General features: G+C 38.8%; 1 protein-coding gene across 16 annotated transcripts in view; it reads right to left on the bottom strand.

Annotated features, from left to right (window-relative positions):
* Nucleotides 1-19,709, bottom strand: part of ADGRL2 (adhesion G protein-coupled receptor L2) — a 381,333-nt gene that overhangs the window by 65,275 nt on the left and 296,349 nt on the right. For all 16 annotated transcript variants that reach the window (XM_085067912.1, XM_085067913.1, XM_085067911.1 and 13 more), the window contains one exon: nt 5,842-6,055. In XM_085067912.1, the coding sequence (XP_084924038.1) occupies nt 5,842-6,055 (214 nt within the window). The remainder of the gene's footprint in view (nt 1-5,841; nt 6,056-19,709) is intronic.

The following is a 19,709-nucleotide window of genomic DNA, read 5'->3' as shown; positions in this document are numbered from 1 at the left end:
ACATGCAGAGAGCAGAAAAAAGCAAGGTGTACCTCTTACTCGGAGACACTTTTCACCTCGTAGTATCTTTAGCAAAGAGAGGCAACCTTCGGCTGCAGGAGGAAAAGCAAGGGAAAAAGCAAGGATAGCAGCAGGGGTCAGCAGAGCCCTTGCCTAAGCCTGGCAGACCCCCGAAGTGCAGTGTGCCAGTACCTCAATCACAGGCAGCCCCAAATGGCAAAGGATAAAATCCAGCCCGTGAAAAAGGCTGTAAATCACACCTAGAAATGCAAATCTGAAATGTGCTGCAGTTTAAACACTGAATCAACCCTGGGGTCTGTGAGAAGGAACTGTTTCTAAAATAATGCTCCTTTGTGGAAGTCTTGCAAAGGCTGGAATTCAGCTCTGCAGTGACCCACAGCAGGACCTGCATTCTACCAGCAAAGCACCCTGTGCCAAGCTTCCTTTTGACTACACCTTTTTGCTATGATGAATGACATTCACTGGTAATAGATTTTACCCATTGTCCACCCAAGCCTGGAGTCCAGCGGAAGATTTGCTTTATTCACTCACATTATGAAACAGACCAAACTTGTTTTCACTTGAAAGGACATTAATATGGTGTGACAGTGCTTTCTCTGCAGACCTGACAAGCAGCAACAGGAAAGAGGACTTGAGAGATGAGTCTTCTCTGGAATAGAACTCATTCTGTTTTGTTCCAAAAATGTCTCACTCATTTATATATAGGATTTTTCAAAATGGCCTATTTCTTGGATGTGTGAATAGATGGACAAGAATGAACACCTCTAGTCTCCCAATCTCCCATGGGATGGATTAAGAAAAAATAGGTCTTGGGAGAAGGAATGGATATGCTGCTCCCTTCAGCTTTCCCTGGTCCCTCAGCAGGGCAGGGACGTGTTGCTCACATTCTGGAAACCCTCTGCTGGAGTGCAGCTGTCTGGCAGAGGGATGATGGACACAACAGGTTAAGAGCATTGCCATGTGAGAAAAGTTCATGGTAACAAAAACCCAGGCATGAACTCTTCCCTGGTGTCGTGATGGACATGGTAATTGAAGGTACATGTGTTGCTCGTGCTATAGATAGGACAGGGTACATGCAACAGAAAAAACAAACACTGCTGAAGAGGATTTATTCCTCTTTTAATCCTTTTACTTTTCTTTTACAGCAATGTTTTAAAAGGGAAAAGAATCTAAAAAAAGCAGTTGCCTAAGTTCATCTATTACACCTGACATGTTTTTATGTTTAAGCTTACCTATGGAAAAGGAGGTTTGCTTTTTTGTGCATATTTAGAAAGCAAAATTATACCAATTGAATATTCTTAGTAAAGATTAAAAGTTTGCAAAAGCCACAATTATAGTATAAATTGTGGGTGAAAATAGAATTTAAAGGCTATTTCAGGGCAAAACTGATGTGACTGCCTTTCTGTTGCAGATCAAAAATCAGATCAAAAATAAAATCAATATCCCAACTGTGAGATTACTGTCTTTTAATGTAGAGGTTTGCATGGTCTGCAAAGGAAGTTTCAACATTTTGCATTTTCTTCTTTCAATGTTTAAAACTATACTCTCAGTATCAGTTCAGAGAGCATACAGTTCCTATTTAAAAATTCAAGGTATTTTAGCCTTTATTAGGAGGGAAACAGTGTTTTCCTTCTGAACTCAACATTAATTTGTCTGTCAAGAGTAAATGTTTGAATTTTGCATCTAGGCAAATGATTCTACAGATTCAGAGTGAATAGGCTTCATTTTCTTTAAATACAAAATACTAATTTTCTACTACTCCTGACAATAGCTATAACTACCATTGCTTAAAAAATAAGGTGTTCGGATTGGAACAGACCTGATATTTTTTAAATATAGGTTTTATCAAGATTTGAAATTATATTACTCAAAATTATTATCTGCCACACCATCCAAGTACATATTTAAATACACGTAATTTAAAAAAAATAAATAAAAAAAATCTAATTGCACTGTCCTGGATTCACAAAGATAGTTATAGTATCCAATCATGACAATAAACAACCATGAACTTTTATTAAACAAAAGAATTAGGACTAGGAAAAATGATTCCTATGAAACAACCCTTATTTTTAATGCAAAAAGAACGGTCACAGCATGCAAAAATCCATCTTAGCATCTTATTATTCCACTATAAAATTACATGCACAAGAGACCTCTGATTTGAAATATATTTTAAATATGTATTCATAAGTACTACTAAATATCTGCTATCATTGTAAGCTAATGAAACAGAGCCCCAAACTCTATGTGGTATCTAGGTAACCCTTAGTGCTTGTCCTAACAAAAACCTATGGTCCAGACTAGGGCTTTGAAGTTGACACTGGAGAGGGAAAATCTTGGTAAACACCCAGGTGGTTTGAGTAGATCTCATGTGATCCACCTGCAATCCGCTTGCTGCAGATAAGACAAGGTCAGAAGTAAATTTTATGCTGTTAATTTTCAAATCTCTGCCATGCCTATAAAGAGCAGAATTAGCTTTATCAACTTCAAAGTTTCATGACAGTTTCTGCTACAGCCACACAAATGCACTTTATGAGCAAGGAACTAGAGCAATTTCCTCAGGCTGCTTTGCATCTTCTGCTTCCCTGTTCACTTAATTTCTTTTTAAATGGAAAGGAAACAGAGGAGATTTGTCCCTGCTAAAGGACAGTAGAGCATAGAGGAGTTTGACTATTTTAAGATCTAACTGCCTGAAACGTGGGTCCTCTGCCACTCACTTATGCTGCTTGTTCACCAAATATTCCAGAAATGAGCTTATTTCTATACTGAACTGCAGTGTGTGGTAGGATAGCTCAGACTTGACGGTATGCAAACGCTGGGGTTAATTATCAGAGAAGTGTGAAAGAGGAGAAGGATTTTCTAAAGGTCTAGTCTCTTTCTTCAAAGCTTTAATTTTAACCATGCCAGTCTGAAGTTTACATAGAATCTAAATACATCTGAAAGACTTTATTCTGGAATAATTGGGATGTAATTTCAATCAGGGACTAAAAATTTAATAACTACATTACAAAGGTAAAAGCAAAGCAATGAAGTCATTAGTGTTCTAGTCAGGCTTCCTAGGAACACATCAAATTAAAATTCTTTTGAGAACTGCTGAAAAGAAATAATAGGGTGAGGTAGAAAAGATTAAGTAGCAGCTCATTCGGAGAAAGAGGAGCTGATGCATCAGTGGACACTGGCAAGGTCTGTGTGCTACAATCTCAAATTCTCTGGAAGGGGAGCAGGGCACGTGATTACATGGCTTTGTGTTAAACTGGAAACCTCATCTTATTTTTCAATCTTCAGATTTCACAGTATTGATCTCATTAAGCTAGTGTTTTCACCTTGTAATTGCAGTAAATGTAGTTGCTGTGCAAAAGCTGTGGAGTAATGTCGCAAATGAATAATGAGTACTTAATAATTGCTGTGGAACTACATTTAACTGCACATCTAGACTGAATTGAGTGGTCAAATCAGTGGTAACACAGTTGACTGAAGTGATAAAAATAGTCCTTAAAAGTAAACACTGCAAGATTTTAAGTAGAAATATAGAAACTATTGCTGTTTATTTCTAAAAGTAGAGAAGAACAGCTTCCCCTGTCATAAAAAGTTCTATCTTTTTTTTCCTATCAGTTAAATAAAAAGGAAAACCATGAACCTAATAGTCCTTCAGGTGAGATTTTTCTATGCAAATGTTGCCATCAAAATACAGCTGATTTGTTACTTTTATATATCAGATCAAGGACGTGCTGAGTACCAAACAACAACTTGCTTTAGACAACAAAAATTTACTATCACCAATGCAGTTACAAATAAATTATATATAAGAACTTTTATTATTTCATAAGAAATTTGCAACATTCTTCTATGCTTGCAATATAGCAAAAATTGAGCAATTTTGGAAAAGAGAAAGCAAGACAAGAGACAGCTCTTCTACTTAATGACAGGAACTAAGAAAGAAAACTATGAAAGCGAACTTCCAAATTGCTATAAATGTCAAACAAAAATAGAAAGCAAAGTGTCAAATGATCTTTGCCATTTGTTCAGACAAAAAAAAAAGAGAACAAAAAGGAAAAACTCTTTGAGCATAGATAATCTGAACCAATGTGCTACATGTAATCACAACTTTATTTAAATGTTGAACAAAGCATAAGAGTAGAAGATCGGGGCAGTTTTAAAACACACTTTACTATCCTAAACTTACAGCTGATTAACTGAAAAGGAAAGATTGAAATTTCAGCTTTCCAGTAACAGTCTGATGTCACTTCAAACAAGATTGTGCCTCTATATTTGTCTCTGACTATCTTAATCTGTATATTTGCAGTGAACATAAGGAAGACTTTGATCAAAACACAACATGCATTTTACACAACAAGGAAGTCTACAGAGAGGCACTACATTTACAAAAGCAATTGAAGGTGGTTTCAAAGGGAGTTGACAGATTAGAGGATGATGACACTGCTGCTGCAGTCTCGATGGAAATCTGGCTTGATCTAATTAACAACTACGAACTAGAACCACAAGAAGATAATTCAAACATGATTTAAAGAAGTTATATTACCTTTTTAATAGTGTAGCGATGGAGCCTTTCCCTTACTGATCACAAAACAAGTCACAGGTTCAACACAGAAGAAGAATAAAAGGCCTGATATCCTTAATTTACCTCCAGCATTTGAAATTGAAATCTGAGATCCAGCCCAAATATTTGACTACAGAAGTAGAAAACGTCCACATGTTCACATAAAATGATAAAAATTTGTAAGAGTCCCACTCATGACATCTCGAGTGAATTGGTAAATCAAAATGGAAGACAATTTTTAAGAGGTGACTATGTTACTAAGTGTTACCATGTTCAAACAGAACAGAGGAAATGGAGCACAGCAGGCAGCACAACTTGCATATTTCATTTGACACACCTGTGTACATGCACCAGAAAGCTTCCAGGTTATTCCCATCCCCTTTTCGTTCAGATTCCTCACCCTAGGAAAAAGGCACTGGGAGGAAAACTTCCAGCCAATCCTGAACTCATTCAGGCTTTTTTTTTTTTTTTTTTTTTTGCTACTTTAAGCCAGTAGCAATGCCAGTGACAGATTTGTGCTGACATTTCCACAACTGTCAGTAGCAGGTGACTGCTGCCTGTACACGGCCTTTAGCACAGGACTTCCTGTGAATCTGAGCTCTCATGCACTTTTTGTACTAAAAATACTTTTATTGGCAGTTGGGGACATGATTTAGAGGTGGAATTGGCAGCACCAGGCTAATGGTTGGATACAATTATCCTAAAAGTCTTTTCAACCTAAATGGTTTTATGATTCTACTGGTTCTTCTGTCTTCTCTGAATGACAAGCACTGTCACTAAGAGAATGTAACTTGTGCTTATTTGCACATGTATGCACGTGCACACATGTATAATGACATGTAACCATCCTGGCATGTAGTCATTCTGACACTTTCTGTCGGAGGGAGCTACTGTTGGGAACTACAGCAGTGATTTCCTGCATTTACTGAAAAATGCAGCAGCCATTTGGCAACATTCTCAGGGCTGTTTGACCACCTGAAAGACAAGGAGATACAGAATCTCCAAATAACTGAATTGTTTCATTCTCCTTGAAGTTGTCTTCCTGCTTTTTAATCTTTGTTTACAGAACTTTAAAAAACCCAGAACCTCTAATTGCAACTGGTAGTTTTAATTTCCTTTAAATATTTTTAGATAGAAACAATACTGCCTGAATAGCAAAGTGGCAATTACAACTCAACATTTCTTACAGTATATACGTGCCTCTGTGTTAATGCAGGCATTTTTCCTTTTGGTCCTCACCATGACATTCATATTTTTACCTTTGTGTCATAATTTTGTAGGCGTCTGGAAGGAAGCATTCTGTGTTCTCCATCTGGAAAGGGTCAGCATCACAGATCTTGTCATCTGTCCGTCCATAGTTAGCACTCTCGATCATGATCACATCGCTGCCTGGACACCGCAGGTCGATGGAGTAGCCTTCGCAGGAGAGCTCCCTCCTAACCAACCCAAATGGTAGTGCTGCTCGGCTGAAACCTGAAAAAACACACCAAGGACAAAATAGGATTCAGACTAAAGGATATATTGCATTGGACTGTTATTTTTTTGTCACATAAGCACTAACTCTTGTGTGCTAAAGGAAGTGCACCTTTCCAGTTTGACCTGGTACCGTGTTAAGTGAAGCATCTTTCATGGAACTGTCACATCCCTACACCACGGCTTCTCTGTCCTTAATCTGGGAAAGGAGAAAATTCCTTTTCACTGCTTCTAATCCTGGGCAGGGCAGACAGTGGTGCCTGTCTGCATGGCTACACTGCACATTCCAGTTTCCACCTCTTTTCTCTCTGCTTCTGTCTCCACTCCCTGGGCACAGTCAGACAGGCTGTGTCTGAAAGCAGGAAGCAGCAGAGCAGGCAGGATTTGCAGAAGTGATTTTAAAAAAGAAAACAATACAACCACAAAAAAACCCCAAAGCCATAGTTCCAACTTCCAGCTTCATTAGTTTTTCTTACTTTGTGTCTCCTTTGCTCCAGGAAGGGTTGGTTACTTTTGCTCAGCTGTTTTGTGACCTCAGCATGGACATGATCCAATATACATGCTGACACTTCACCTGGTTGAACTCCAGGGCTCCTTACTGTGTCTTTTACATAAATTAAATTATGTACAGATAAGATTTTGAAACAAATACAGAAATTAGCAGTACAACAAATTGCAGATGTGTACTGTATAAAATCTCTCAATTTCTCACAAAAATGGTACGTGTTTTACAGTATTTTAATTTTTAATGTTTTTTTCTACATAATTCCTAAAAATAAGTTATCCAAAGAAGCAATAAAAAGTATTTTAGAAACAAAACAAGGTTCTGCTATTCATACAGATGTTTGGACTTTTAGAGAAATTTCTTAATGCAAAAGAATATATTACATCAGAAAAAAAACTATCTGTATACTAGGTTCTTGTACACAGTTAGTGACGGATTGTTATTAAACAGAGTATTTCTATTTCTTACAAAACTGTGTGAATTTTGAAAGACAAGCTGGGTAATGTGGCAGTGTTAAAAACCTATTTCTTTAAAACAGTACATCCTAATTTTTCAGCAGGATTTCCTGGTTTTTAAAAATGCCTTCGTAATACGGCAGCACAAGGCCATTAATATTTCGCAGGCTGCTGGAGACCAGTTGTGACAGCAAAGAGAAATAGCTCCTAAGTATGGGAAGTTGGAGCTCTCTGGTTTTTGAAAGCAAATAAAATAAACTTTTCTTAAAAAGTATATTGCCTTAGAAGCAGCAAGGAAGTAAGGATCTAAGAAAATCAAGAACAACTTGAGATAACCCCTTGACAGTAAACTTTCCCATGAACCAGAGGCCATCACTTTTTCTACTGAATTAATATCCATGGATAAAGATCTGCCTTTATACTTTGTGGAACCATACCCTACAGAAAACCAGCACTGTTACTCTGCCAGTATGTTTCAGTATTTGTTAATGAGGGAAGAAGCCATATTGCTATGGAAAGCATCAAGTTCCATCTCAAATTCACTCCTGGCCGTCAGCTTGGCTGCACATAGCATGAGCAACAACAAACACTATTATTAGAGGCTTGCTGAGGTGTCACGAGATGAAAGCTGGAGAGAGCTAAAACACGAATCCATCACATTAATACCCTACACGTTCCTCCCATGCCGCAAATTAACACAATGAAGACAGAAGTCGCTCACAGCTCAGTGAGGGCATGAAACAGGCACAGAGATGGTTACTTGCAGAGCCCTCACCACATGTGAATACAGCATCTCCTTTGATGAATTACCATCACAACAGCCACGGTGGGACCAAATATAATGCTGCTAGTCACTGCCATTCCTACATCCTACTGCTCCTGTCCAGTGTGATGCTGTCCCCGGGAAGCTCGTCCCTCCAGCTGGCAGCAACGGTGCTTCATCTCCTGCACTCAGCAGGGATTCCATGGCCTGCAGCCTCCCAAACTTCTTGGATTTCTGTCAGCAAGAAGGGGAGCAGCATCTACAGCTGTCCAAAGAAGTGTTTGCACCAGGGCAGGAGGGAAGGGGCACGGGGTACAGCTGCTGAGGTGTCAGTGGCTCCATGTGCAGCAGCAGCTCAGCAGCACGGATAGCTCTGGGCTGACAAACCCACAGCTAGCTCCCTGTGAGCAGCACTGACCCTCCCTGTAGATCCTGCAGCACAGGCTCCACTTCTGCTAGGAAATACTCTGAATTCAAATATGAGACCTCTGCCGTTTGCTACAGAGAAATCAGCAGCCTGCAAATCTTACTTCATCATCTATGGCAACTGCTATAAGGACTATGAATGTGTTTTATCCTGCAGTTTTTCCCCCCTGCAGGCATCCACAAGAAGTTTTGTATTAGGAAAAACATTAAAAATATTAGAGCAAGGTTAGATCACTTCACAGGCAACACAGGACACACCTGAGATTGCAATGTAGGTTTTACATGGCAAAAGCAGAGAGCAATAAAGCAAAACAATGCAGCGTGCGTTAGGTGGGAATGCTGCTCTAAGGAATCTCTGTGGTGCAGAAAGAATTTTAACTAAATAAAATATATAAATTCAAAGTCCACTAGCAGAGCTGCTGTGATCTTTATGCTGAAGCTTTATCTGTAATTTTTTCCTATCACCAAAGAAAAAAATAAGTGTATCAACAAGCAAAGTGTAATTCAATCCATCTTGCAATCCTGACAATCGAAGAAAGAACTTGTGGGAGGCCCTGTAAGCAAAAAATCAATATTGCAGCTTTGTGCCGTGCAAATGTGAATACTGCCAAATAGCAGTGCTTAGGGTAAAATGAACTGTTTTGCTCCATTTTCTCCTCTCTGAACAAATGATTTTGAAACTACAGCTTTTTTTGGAGCTATAAAACGTCAAGCAATAACTCCCTGAGCTTTAGGCAAGTGATTGGAATAAATACCTCTTGGCAACAGGTGCAATGACTTAGGACTGAAATTCATTTACATTCAGGAGATAATTCCTGATAAACAGATGCACTGCCACAGGATGGAAGTCTGAACAACCGGCATCTGAATGCTCCAGCATCATTCCAGAGTTTTTTTAGACGTAAGTATGTGGCTCTGTCAATAATTACTGTTGTCACCAGTAACTCTGTATTTCCAACGCAATCTTGTATGAGTATTCCCAATGCTGTATTTTCTTAAACAACCTGTATTAAACTTGCTGCTTGCCTTACCCCACCTCGAACAAACCTATTTTGTTTGGCTGTCCTCCGGCAGCTGAAATCAACACTCCTCCTCCTCCTGCTAATTGCTTCAAGGCAAACTCTGCCCTGGATGACACCACTCCAGCTGTCTGCCACCCAAAATGCTCCCAGGTTGCAAAGACCTTCCTGGTGCCTGGGCTGGGACTTCCAGCACAACCTAAACATTAACTCAAATAAGCGTCTATTACCTAATGCAGCATATGCTGTCCTCTGATTCACTCGTGCTTGTGTATATTAATCAGTGTTGTATGCCAATTTTTAATTTTTTTTTTTTAATGGAAGAAGATTAACACCTAATGAGAAAAAACCCCATTATTTCTATCCTGCTGACCGTTTTGATTATAGAAAAGCTTCCTGGCAAACATATGTTTCCTGTACATTTTATCGGCTCACAAATTAGTTGAGTTCAGGCTCTTTAATGAAAGGAGAAAATAAATTGCTTTTTTGAAATTGCATTTCTAAGAAAAAAATGTAGAGGGGATGTTTAGTGGCAATATAGATTCTTTAATGCTTTATTGATCAATCCATATAGAAAGACAAACTGAAAGGAAACATCACAATCAAAAATCTCTTCTCTGATACTTTAGTCTATGAAATGAAAAATAGAAGTCCTATGAAAGAACCATAACTCAGAATCATATTTCAGAAATACGAAAAATTCAAATTTGGCTAAAAAAATTTATTTTAAGTTTGCAAAGCCTTATTTACCATTCCACTATCTTAGTTCCTTCAGAGAAACTATTTGTCTTTACAAAGATAACCTAAATTTGTCAAAGCGCAAAGAAGAGTTAATAATTCACAGCACCCTGCCCACTAGCATACCATCTTTTTGAGCTGTCAATAATAAGAGAGTGAGCTAAGTTTGGTAGATAAAAGCAAAAAGGCACCATCACATTTGAATGTTCACCCCATACAGAGGAAAAACTGGAATGTAAACAGGCTAACATCAGTACTCGACATCAGAAGCAAGGAACCTTTGATTAAAACTTAAAGCACCGAGAAAGTCAACATGGAAGTATAAAATTATTTCAAAGAATGCAGATACTGGAAGCACTAAGAATCCAAAACAAATCTCTGCAGAAAAATATATATATATATGTCTCTGTGAGCAAGGAAATATTGCTTCTTGTGTTATTTGGCTGCAACAGAAAGGTCTTTTGAAAAGAGCACATCTTTTCAAACAGAATGTTTACGGTTGTCTCTTTCACAATCTCTTTTATTTTACCATATCATGCAACACGATGATTTAAGTTCTACACAAGATGAAGTGATGTGTCCTGGGCAGCATTTCAATAATATATGTTTAACAAATGCAAAGCCCGATGCAAACTGTGCTGAGAATGCTCTCCCTGCGCAGTGAAGTGCTCACATGCACACACGGGAGGGTGCACGGAGACAGCTGAACACACTTCGCCATCTGAAATTCATGCAAATGCTCAACATGGGCTCCGCAAAGCTTTTGTAATTCCACAGACAAGTCTCAGCATCCTGCAGTTTCTAAAGAATCCCACGAACTCCGTCAAGGGAGACTTTTCTCCCCGTCTCTCAGCACTGTATATGTTTCACACAGACAAGCATGTTATTTTGTTAAACAGCTTTTAAATTATCCAATCCTGGTCAACAGATCACTACCAACTACTACAAAGACAGAGGCAATTTAAATGACAACTGTGCTTTCCCATTCTATCTTTGAAGGGAAAAAGTCATTCTGGCAAGCATGTCGATTAGAAGATTACATTGGCACAGTAAGAGCTTCTGACACTGCGCAGAGGTCTGGAGTTCACAGCACTCAGCTCCTCTTTCAGGGAATCCCAGCAGCCGTGCACAGCCACCCTCTGCTGCAGCCCAGCACACAAAACCCCACTGTTCAGTCAGGGTCCAATTAGGCAGGAAGTGATAATTTCAAAAATATTCTCCTACAGCTGGATTCTCTGCCATTTTATGTATATACTCCTTGTTAGTCAAGATGCTGAAAGGAGCAGATATCAGGAAGGAAAGTGAAGGCAAACTATTTTCTAGTAAGAGACATCTCCCTCCTTTTTTAAACTCATTCATAAAAATGGGATTATGTCAAAACATGGTACATGAAAGTATCTGATTATTTGAACTTTAACAAAGAGGCACAGAGTCCTAAGGAACATTCTTGACCATTTAAATTACACTGAAGCCAGCCAACTTCTTAACTGAGTAAGTGAGCTGTGAGAGGTGATTCTTAACACTGGTTTCTAGAATTCTGCTTCTCAGACATTTCATATTTTAATTACACAACTAAAATCTGGAAACCTGTCTCATACAAAATAGAAATATGAATTCCCATCAATAAAAGCTATTAGAAATATCAAATAACTAGTGAAGGCTTTTTATAATTTTTTTTACATTTCATTTGAGCATGATTTAGCCTCTTAAAAAATTAAAATTTTAAAAATCTTTGTCAAATTTTAATGTTTTTCAACATTCAGTGTGAGCAGCAAATTTACAACTGGATGTAATTTTCTGTAATTATATACTTAATATACAGTATACATAAACATAAAGCACGTATGTCTGCTTAATGAAATTCAGGAGAGAAGCCAGAGTTACACCCTCTGACTCACACCAGGCTGGGTCCTGCCTTCCAGGTTCACTGAAACTTATTACAATTGCCCTTCTAAGTTTTCCAGTCTCCATGCAATACTCAAATAGAACCCTGTGAGGCTCTCTTCAGCAAAAAAAAAAAAAAAAAAAAGAGTCAGGGCTTACCTACTTTCTACACCTTGTTAAATGATTCAGCAAAACCTAAAGCAAGCAGCAGCGTCTCAGCCTTTTAATCTAACAGCGTCGATCCTTCCTGTGTACAGCTGGCAAGGATCTCATTTAAATTCTCCTAAACAGCTCTCACCCCTCACTCAGAAGGGCAAGAATGTGTCTCTCTGAGTCAGCAGAATTAAGGGGTTTTTATGATTGTGTTTTTGTTAGGGTTTGGGTGTGTGTGGGGAGTGTGAGTGCACTTTAATGAACAGAGGAGAGATGAGTGCTGCACTGACAGAGCTGCAGATCACAGTCCTTCAGTCACCTGCAACAAGAACAGCCAGGCAGCAGCCATGCACACATCCCCACGTCAGCCCAGAATGTCTCAAGAAATCGCCACTACGGGAAAGAGACAGTTTGGTCTTCATGCCCATTTAATCCTTCACCTGCCTGCTGAGGCTGCCATTAGAGTGCTAATTAATGCTAAACTGTGAAAATGGGCTTCTGCACTTTGAATCCAGCCACACTGAAACTGGAGAGAAACCACTAATTCCTTTAATGAAAGTCACCAAACCAGAGCCTGGTTCCTGGCAGCATTTTAGCAATGCCTGCATATGGCAGATGGAAACCATGTGAGCTAAACATGAAAGTCTAATCTAATATAAAAATACGTGTTCTTCAGTTCTCACTTAGAACCACATTTTATTCTCATATTCATGCACCTTTCCTACCCCTTTCAGTGGAGCTGTATGCATGAGAGGAAAACTTTGCCCTCTTGATCTAAAATTATCCCAGTTTAAAACAGTATTCATCTGTCAATGATACTTCTTTTCTTTTGCCAGCCAGATGTCTGTTCTCAGGCTGCAAGAATCTCCTTCCTTTTTTCCTTCACATCATACACACTTGATCCTCTGCCAGCTCACAAAAAGCACTCTACCCTTTTCTTTCTTGCCATTAAATACATTGCATCTTCAAAATTTCTCAAGTCCCATGGTCTTTCTAAACCCCCCTCCTGGAAGGTTATCTCCAGTTTACCAACTGTGAACTCTCTGAGCACAGCACCTGTCAGGAAGGAGAAGCTTCTGAATCAGAAACCTCTGAAAAAGGGAGGTAAGACACACAAAGGCTGATGTGTCAGAAATGTCGTGTCAACAGGATTTCCCGTTGAATTATTTCCTCTGCACAGGATACTGGTAACAGAATAAAAATAAATATGCTTTTATTTTCTATAAAAGTGTATTTTGACAACAATTTATATTTCCAGTTATCACAATCACATTTTTGATTGGAAACCATGTGTTAAGGAGGCAAAGAGGAAGAGGAAGAAAGGGGAATTTCCATCATCAGTATTCAGAGTGGCCAGCTGACAAAAGAAATATGCTTTTACTCCCATCGTTAAGAAACCCAAAGCCTTGTCACCTCAGAAGCTGATAGAAGCCATGAAGACATGTATAATTTCCTTGGGAATATGTGCACTGGTGAAAGCCAAATCATCCCAGCAGGTGACAAGCTGGGTGCTAATAATAACCCTTAGTGTCCTTGTGTACATCACTGGCTCAACAGAATATACCCTAACCTATGGGAGAAAGTAAAACAATTAATCTCACTAAAATACCTGATAATTCTGGCTCATTTTAAATAATATGCTCCTCTACAATTTCCTGAGTTTAAAATACCAAATACAGCCCTAGTGTTAAAAACAAAAAAAATCATAGGTTTAATTATTGTACAATTGCTACCACATGGCAATATTTGGAATCACAACCTTAAATTTAAAAATGGGGCATTTTCTTGTTTACAAACCAAGTGATATACACCTTAGAAATGGAATCAAGAAACAATATAAGAGTTCATATACTCTCTAGTTTCAATAAAATGATGGGGTGGAGTCAGTTGTCACAGTATAATTTATAGTGGAAAAGTTATGTGGTTAATTTTAATGACGGCAAGCTGTTTAAAGAGTGCTTATGGGTATGCAAATAGTACAGCAACCCCCTTCTCATTCAGTACAGCTTCTGAAACATATCTGAGAACTCAGGGGTAGAAAGTAGAGCCCTTGGAAACATAAAAGCTAGGGATCCTGCAGATGAATCTGCTAAACCAAAATATACAGTCATACCTTTGGAAAACAAGAAGAGCCATGTGATAAATGTACTTTAAGGTAAATGTGCTGTCACTTTAAATGTTCCCATAAATAGGTATGAGACAAGAGTAGCAAGCAATCTTGGAAAATACCTGTCAGAGTGAAAGGCTTTCTTCCCTGACCTTACCTTCTATGAAATATTTGTGGATTTTTGAAAGACTATTATAGAGAGGATAGGGATATACCACACAGTTTTTACAACATACTTAAGGTTCTGGCACATTCTGTGAATCATGGAATAATTCTACGTAGATACTTTAGAGCATCCTCTGAGTAATAAATTACATGGAGAAAGGAAAACTATTTCAGCTTTTGTAAGCAACGAGGTAATTAAAAAACTCCTAAGGAATATATGCAGCTCTGACATGCTCCCTGGGCAGCAGGGAGTGACAATGGCAACACAGGTACCATTTCCAGAGCAAGTAAAGGAAACAGGCACCTTTTCCAGCCGCTCAAACTGCTGTTAATCACCAGTAAAGGCACTGCGTATCCATATGCCTCATTGCAAACATGAAAGACACGGGAGATAAAGGGACAGGATAATTAACTTCCACCTGGACTCAAATTCAAGGCTTCTGAGTTTGAATTCTGCTTTTCAGTCCTGGAATTTGAGTGCTTTCCTCACCAACCATCACAATGTGTATGGCAGGAATGCTCCCAGCTTTTAGAGAACCAGCTAATGAATGTTTAAACAAAATAAAGGAAAAATCAGGATCCCTGAAATATCTAAGTACTAAGACAGAAACGAAGAAATTTTCCATAATTATGTGTAGGAGTTCCATATTTATTACTATTTATATTAGAAAGTAACAAGAAGGATGACCAGACACTGTAGCACAACACAAAAAAGAAAACTTTGCATTTGCCAATTATTTAATTTGGATGCACACAGCTAATAGCTTGAAGACTGTGTTGCCAAAGCTGTGCATTGATCTTAATACAACCCATAATGAATGCAAGGGGTAAGAAAGCTCTGCACCACACCCAGAAAAAAATCATTGTGGGGTGCTCAAATATAAATTCAAAACCAGCAAGATAGAAGTGTTACACCACTACTACAGATGTGGAAGGTAATTTCCTCAGTAATTAATGTATTTTGCATGGTGCTTCACCATCGCAGGTCAGAGTTTTCCTCTAAACAAATCTCTCCCCACCTATCTAAAGCAAGTATTTCAGGAGGAGACAGCTGTGAAGTACAGAAGATCTGATTCGCTTTTTTCCACACCACCTAAAATGCTGCTTTCCTACCGAAAGCCCCGTGCTCTCCCGATACATTATTTAGGTGTACAAACACGCAGCCAGCTCCTGTTTCAGAGGGGAGGCTCCAGCTCTGGCTGCCCAGAGCTGTGGGTCCCCAGGGCTGCTCCTGCCTGCACCTACGGGGTCTCTCTGCTCGCCCACCTTTTGCATTGTTGCTTCTCTGCAGCGGTGAGGGTTCTTAATCAAGATAATTTCCATATCGAGCTCAGAGCATGATCAAAGCAGCCATTATGGCAGCCTAATTGAGGAGGGAGTTGTTAATCTGCTGGGGATGCCAAGGAGGGAAGGAGAAGGTTAGGGGTGTCCAAAGGCGGCAGGAATGAGCAGGTGTTAGGGTAACTATTTAAATTAGGCATCCTGACACAATCATTTATTACAGAGGCTTTAGACTCCCTGGAAGGCACTACAGCTGGATATCCTATCTATTCTACTTAGCAACAAAACAGCATTTCTTTTGGTCCAAACAGTGACTTTACTAAGTCTGCAGTACTGCAAAGTGAGCTGCATTTAATTAAACTATTCTCTGCAACTTGTACAATACCATAGTATGACTACAGTGCCTTTTCCATCCCTACCAGCACTGAATTTGACCTCCATATCCTTACTGGGATTCAGCAACACATGGCCCATGTTATCAATAAATATACAATAAGGACAATATTTGAGCTCCAAAACAAAAAGAACCCTATTTTCCACAACGGTTTTCACATACACAAGCCTCTAGAAGATTACAAGGGTACTGTATGAATCAAGTGCAAAATAAAGAAATAGTATTATCTCCCACTGAATTGCTGTCATGTCTGAAGGATGTGTTGAGATCCAACATTATACAACTCTTCATAGTAGCAATTTTGTAATATTTTATCTACTTGAAAATAATAGGGAATTTTAGGTAAGCAGAATCTTAATTACCTCAATTAAGTTCTCATCCTGCATCACTAATATCATTGGGAGCTTTGTCATTAACCTCAATGAGTGCAGGACAGATTCTTTAGAATTTAACCTGGATGTTCAATATTCTTGTTCTAATGAAAAATGCATTAATGAGCTTCATTAGACAACTACATTTTAGAGAAGCATCTTCAGCAGCCAACTTCCCTCAACAGCCTAATGGGGCACTGGTGCATGAGTGAGACAGAACTTGACACAAAGAGTGTTTAGGTCACTGCAAGTCCTTTTATTGACCCAATGAGCTTCACATTCAGCCCACCATGGGAAGATCAACACCTATTGACTCACTTCAGGAACTCCCTGAGGTGGTGATGCTAAAACATGTATACACTTTGGAAATTAAAACTGGAGTGGTACAGCTGAAAGACTGTATGCAATGAAATAAACACAATAAAAACAAGAATTCCTCCCTGTAATTAAAAAATGACACAAGTTTTATACATAGTCTGCACAGAATATACTCAGTGCATTTCAAACACTACCTTTTTTCCAGTCATCTACTGGGACACATTATGGGAAAACCAGTGATCTTCTGTGACCTTCATTTTATTTTATTAAATGCAGCAGACTCCTCATGCTGAATACGAAATAAAAAATATGCAACCCAGGAAAGTACTTTGAGAAAAAATGCCCTTTGGAGGACCCAATTTCAATCTTGATATATAATGATACAAATTTGCCAGTGACATTTGAATAAAAATCTCTATTATTTATATTATTGTGTTCAGGATTCTATTCTGAATTACTAAATTTAGAACAGGCACTGTAGATCACAATTCAACCAATGCTTTAAAAACATGGGAAATACATATTTGAAATACATGTCAAGTTAGAACAGACTAGCTGTACTCCCCAACTTAAGCCACATTTTAGGAGATATTTTCCTTTTCAAATAGCTATCCAACTGGTAGTAGTAAAAACCTCCCAAGGATCAAAATACCCTCCTTGTTTACACAACAGTGGCTGATGTATTGCTAATAAAGCCTTCAAGGAGAAAATAATGTGAATTGCCCAAGCAAGGGAAACTGGCACTTGCAGATATATTATCTTTCCCATAGCTCTAAGGACAATTGAAAAGTATCACTTGTTGCAGTCCCTTGAAAAACTGAGTGAGGGGAGAAGGTTAGGAGGTCTATTATTCCTGCTAGTAAGTGCAGATTAAGAAGTCACTGCCCAACATAACATCCACTGAATTTCAGTTATCTGCTGTCTGACCAACCTGCCTAAAATTCCAAACGCTAAACACAGAGCCTAATTCGTAGCTGGTTTAGAGCCACATCAATGTGGGATAGGTGTAGCTGGCCGTAGCAATAATGCAGGGGTATTCAAATTTGGAAGGGAGGGGACTTATGGAAATCCTTCTCCCTAATTAAATCAGAGAATGAGAGTTTGAAGTGGTAAATAATAAATCACAAAGAATCCTCAATCTGGTTGTCAAGGAAACCAGTATGCCTCTGCCATAATTGCTGTGAGCCCAATCTTGCCCTTTTTGACATCAAGCCTTATCATGCATTCTGGTCAGGGACTGAGAAAGTGGCTTTTCTGCTCCTCTCAGGCAGGAGCTCGGGCTGCACACGGCAGCTCCCGGCGCCATCCGTCCCCAGCCGCAGACAGGGATGGACCAGGCAGCTCCAGCACAGCCCCATCAGCTCCTCGCTGAGAAATGGGACAGCCAGCTCCGTGGTGGCACTGGGACACCACAGCAGCTGTGTTTACTAGAGAGGCATTCCCGATTTACCGGCGCTAACACCTTCAGCCTGGTGAGCACAGCCTGTCACAAGTCCCAGGTTATTTGTAGCTCCCCTGTGCTCCCACTCCCTTAAGCACTCTTCTGGAAGCAGGAATCAGCCATTCGTTTCACTCACGGACATGCAAGATGCTCATGAGAGAGATGAAGAGGGAAAGGGAAGTACAAGACAAAATATGCTTTCAAAAGCACAACAAAGTAGATTAAAAATTGACTCCATGCCAAGTCATTCAGATAGCTCAATGCATCATTGTCTCTTTCCTCTGCGATGATAATTACCTTCTATAAACATATCCAAACTTGTTTTTTCCTTCTGTTTCTAGTGTAATCACACATGGCCACTGGACAAACACCAAACGTTGAGCATAAGCAATTCTCAGTACTTCAACACCAGGAAGGCCAAAAAGGGAATATAGCTATATTAGTGTCTCTATCTCATCCTTCAAGAAATCCTGAAGCAGGTTTTAGAGGAAGTATCTTCAAAGTAAGGAAACAGGAGGAACAACGGGCAAGTACATTATGTTCCCAGCTGACTTTAAGGAAAAGAAAATCAGAGACATGGGGAAGAATTGTGAGAATGAAAAAAACCCATAAAAACTCCCTTTAGAAACTACAGAGAGAAAAAGACCACCAGAAAGATTTCTTGAAGATTCTTCTTTGAATCTTCTCAACTACTTGACTGGTTCCTTTCTGTTTTACTAATGGATAAGTCTTCTTTTTATTCCTAATCTATTCCAAGCAGCAACCACCAAAACAATTTCCTTAAATATACTCTTATAAATTTAACGTTAGCAAAACACACTAAACGTAATAAGACTTATCCACCCTTGTGATTTTAATCCTTTGCTGTGTGCCATTTTGATGATCTTTGTTTCTTTCACTATGTAAAGAATGTAGAGAATTCAAGGCTCAGGACCCAAGTTTCAATGGGACACCATGGATACTCACTATAGAATTCCAAAACTTTATATTGAGACCACATTTTGGTAAATGTAAATTACTAATTTATTTTATCCATTGCTCAAAGGGGCATGCTAACAGCACTTTCCTCTGTCTTCTCAGCTACTACAGAGAGATTGTTATTTAGTTTTATTGACTCTAGCAATTGTCATCTTTTTTTTAACTTGGTATATAAACCAAACATCTCAACAAAACATATGGTGCGTCACAGTTTTACTGCTGTAATATTCAACCATTCAAATATTAATTAAAGACATTGGTAAAATCCTTTGTTCAACAGATCCATAGACATGCAATGCATAAAATGCAACAAATGCTTGTTCCACAGCAGGCTCAATTAAAGCAAAATAAACTCTCCTCCAAACCCAATCCAAATCCCTTCCATATTCCACTTCCAAGGAAATACAATGCTGGTGTTTGGTAGCTAAGAGAACTTGAATAACCTTTGACCTTTGTTCCAAAACAATTCATATGTGCAGAGTATCATGAGATAATTCAGGCTGAAGTGGATTCCTGCCTCTTCCTATATGCGCAAAATAGCATTTAATTCAAATTCTTCTTACAGCTATAAAACTTATATCACACATAGGAAGAGTTAATCGTCAATAATTAAAAACTGAAGTCCCTCTAGTTGTCATCCCAGTTAAAAAGGTACA

The sequence above is a fragment of the Lichenostomus cassidix genome, chromosome 8, assembly GCF_008360975.1.
Source record: "Lichenostomus cassidix isolate B80296 chromosome 8, HeHo_3.0, whole genome shotgun sequence".
NCBI classification, from domain to species: Eukaryota; Metazoa; Chordata; class Aves; order Passeriformes; family Meliphagidae; genus Lichenostomus; species Lichenostomus cassidix.
Note: the sequence above shows the minus strand (reverse complement) of the source record. Positions and strands in the feature narration are given on the sequence as shown.